The 2,540-nt window shown below is 33.0% G+C and overlaps 1 protein-coding gene across 1 annotated transcript; it reads left to right on the top strand.

Annotated features, from left to right (window-relative positions):
• The first annotated feature begins 892 nt into the window (after positions 1-892).
• On the top strand, positions 893-2,150 carry LOC119569942 (peptide deformylase, mitochondrial-like). Its single transcript, XM_037917890.1, is given in 7 exon segments — positions 893-898; positions 1,099-1,178; positions 1,334-1,356; positions 1,359-1,423; positions 1,670-1,739; positions 1,742-1,789; positions 1,908-2,150. Coding segments are annotated over 7 exon segments (486 nt in total). The 3' UTR covers positions 2,102-2,150.
• Positions 2,151-2,540: the final 390 nt, after the last annotated feature.

The raw sequence follows: 2,540 nt of genomic DNA, 5'->3' as shown, positions 1-2,540 counted from the left end.
TCCAGTAGTGCAGTGTGGGAACATCTGATGCTGTAGATCAGCTGCATATCTCCATGCTCTAGACTGATAAGTTTGATTTGTTACGATGGTATCTTATCTGGGGTAGCTTCTTACTCTTGTGTATTCTCTGAAGGTAGCTGCCCTCCAGTATGAGGATGTAGTACTAAAAGGACAAGTAAAATTTTGGCATGTAGGTTTTTCTTTTCCGTCTTCATTTAGTAACCAGCTAAATTTGCTAAGGGATTTAAGCTTTTGAGAATCTCTCTTTGCCAGATTCTCAATAGGTTTGAACACCATTAAAGACATTCCCAGTATTTCTGTTTTATTTTGTGGGCCTATTATTGTTGATTAAAAATTGATGTGAAAGTGATTGATAGATCTCTTGATGACCCTGAACTGGTTATGTTTGTTGCTAAAAGTATCTTATATTTATTCCTTCATGGTTGAAATTTGTTTGATGTTGTCATTGACTTTGCTTTTACAACATTCTAGCTTTATTACCAGGTAATTGACAAATTGCCATTATTTACAAATGTTCTAGCTTTATAGATAAGTTAAAGCATGTTAAATAAGATATTCCACATGATTGGACTCACTGTGCTCCTTAGGGGACTTTGCCTTACGCTACTTGAGTGTTCACTGCAGAGAGCCACTCACATCTGTTAAGCTCTTATGTATTTCTTGAAAAGGCTCCATTGTTTTCCTTCCCCTCCACATAAATGTAAATTTTCCACCAGCCCTTAATACCAAACCCTATCAAAGTATATTCTGTGTTGATGGCAAGAATATGTGTGTTTGCTAATGATTAGTGCTACATTCCAGTAGTCAGTTGTAGGTTTGTAACTGAGGTTCTTTTGATACCATATAGTCATGTGGATAACATAGTATTGAGATGACTGTAAGGCATGGTAATATTATTTTTACTCTCACTTAACACTTACTTTCACACACAACTTACTCACACACTCATTCACTCACTCACACACATACTCACTCACTCACTCACTCATTCACACACTACATGCAAGTTCTTCTTTATCTTTAGACGCTGATGAGTGACTGATTAGACTGTAAATTAATACCATGTTATATTTTTAGGTAATATCACAAATGAGGCAAGTAATGAAGACATATGATGCAGTAGGCCTTGCTGCCCCACAAATTGGTGTTCCACTCAGGTAAGAAAAGTATTTGTTGTTGTTTGAATTCTGAACATATAAAGGTGTTTTTTCTTATTACATTATTGCATAATTTGTGCATAAATTGTATCCCAGGCCTATGAAGATCAATATAACTATTATGCATGATATTTCATGATTGATGAATCTTTCAGAATAATAACTTTGGAGTTTTCTCCAAACGCAAGAAGGAGTTTGGAGAGGAAGTTTATGCTGCTCGAGAAATGTCCATTCTTCCATTCACAGTAAGTAATAAATTGTATTCTTTTGAGAGTAAGAATATTGCTGATGTTTTGTATGTGTCACAAAAAATAATAAGTGTTATTAAAATTTTCATTTTTTGTAAACTATAGTTTGTTTTTCATATATTTTTTTCTTTTTACTTAATAGAAAGCAGAAAGCTTTCAGTATTCAATAGACGTTCACAGAAAAATGGTCTGTGTCTTTATTAATGATTTTGTTATTGCATTACATTGTATGTATACTTTCAGGTAGTCATTAATCCACAAATGGAGATTTTAGATTACAAAAAGGTCACATTCCCAGAAGCCTGTGAAAGTCTCCGGGCTATAGTGCTATGGTACCAAGATACAAGGCAGTAAAACTTGTTGGTTAGTGTTTCTAGATATTTTTGTACATACCATTCCAGAGAGGATATGAGAGAGACACACTTTAACAAAACAGAATGAACCATACAAGATTATATTATCAATACCTTTGTATTTACAGGACAGGACCAGTCTGGGGAAGAATTGGAACTGGAAACTAAAGGATGGTTAGCGAGAATAATACAGCATGAAATGGAACATCTCGATGGAAAGCTTTATATAGACTCCATGGATGTTAAAAGCTTCCAAAATGATGCTTGGCATAGAATAAATGTACATCAAGGAAGAGTCCAAATACAGTTTTATAAAAAATAAGGTTGTAGTAATTCATATGTTGTTTTGTAAATACATTGTTTTATTTAAATATTTTCTGATTTTATAGTCCTATTTAACTCTGGTGAATTATAACTTTATTATAATAACCAGTGTCTATGCATTAGCCATTATATTTAATAATGATGTTACAATAAGACTTACTGTGATGCAAATATAAAATTTGATATTATAAGCACTTCTAGTTCTCTGTTACAACATTTATTATATGTATCAGAATCTTATTTTATTTGTATTTTGCATATCAACATATCAATGTTTGATATTATGAAAAATTATGTTTAGATTTTATGAAACAAAGTCAGTTGCAGAGGTGTGTCAAGCTCATAATGATCAGATGTGGATCAGAACTGATGGGATAAGCTGAAGACATTTGCCTTACATTTAAACTAGCTGGTTCAGAAAACTACCTGTGTGCAAA

This window comes from Penaeus monodon, unplaced genomic scaffold (assembly GCF_015228065.2).
Source record: "Penaeus monodon isolate SGIC_2016 unplaced genomic scaffold, NSTDA_Pmon_1 PmonScaffold_20067, whole genome shotgun sequence".
Classification (NCBI taxonomy): Eukaryota; Metazoa; Arthropoda; class Malacostraca; order Decapoda; family Penaeidae; genus Penaeus; species Penaeus monodon.
The sequence above is the reverse complement of the archived record's forward strand: the minus strand, read 5'-3'. Positions and strand labels throughout refer to the sequence as shown.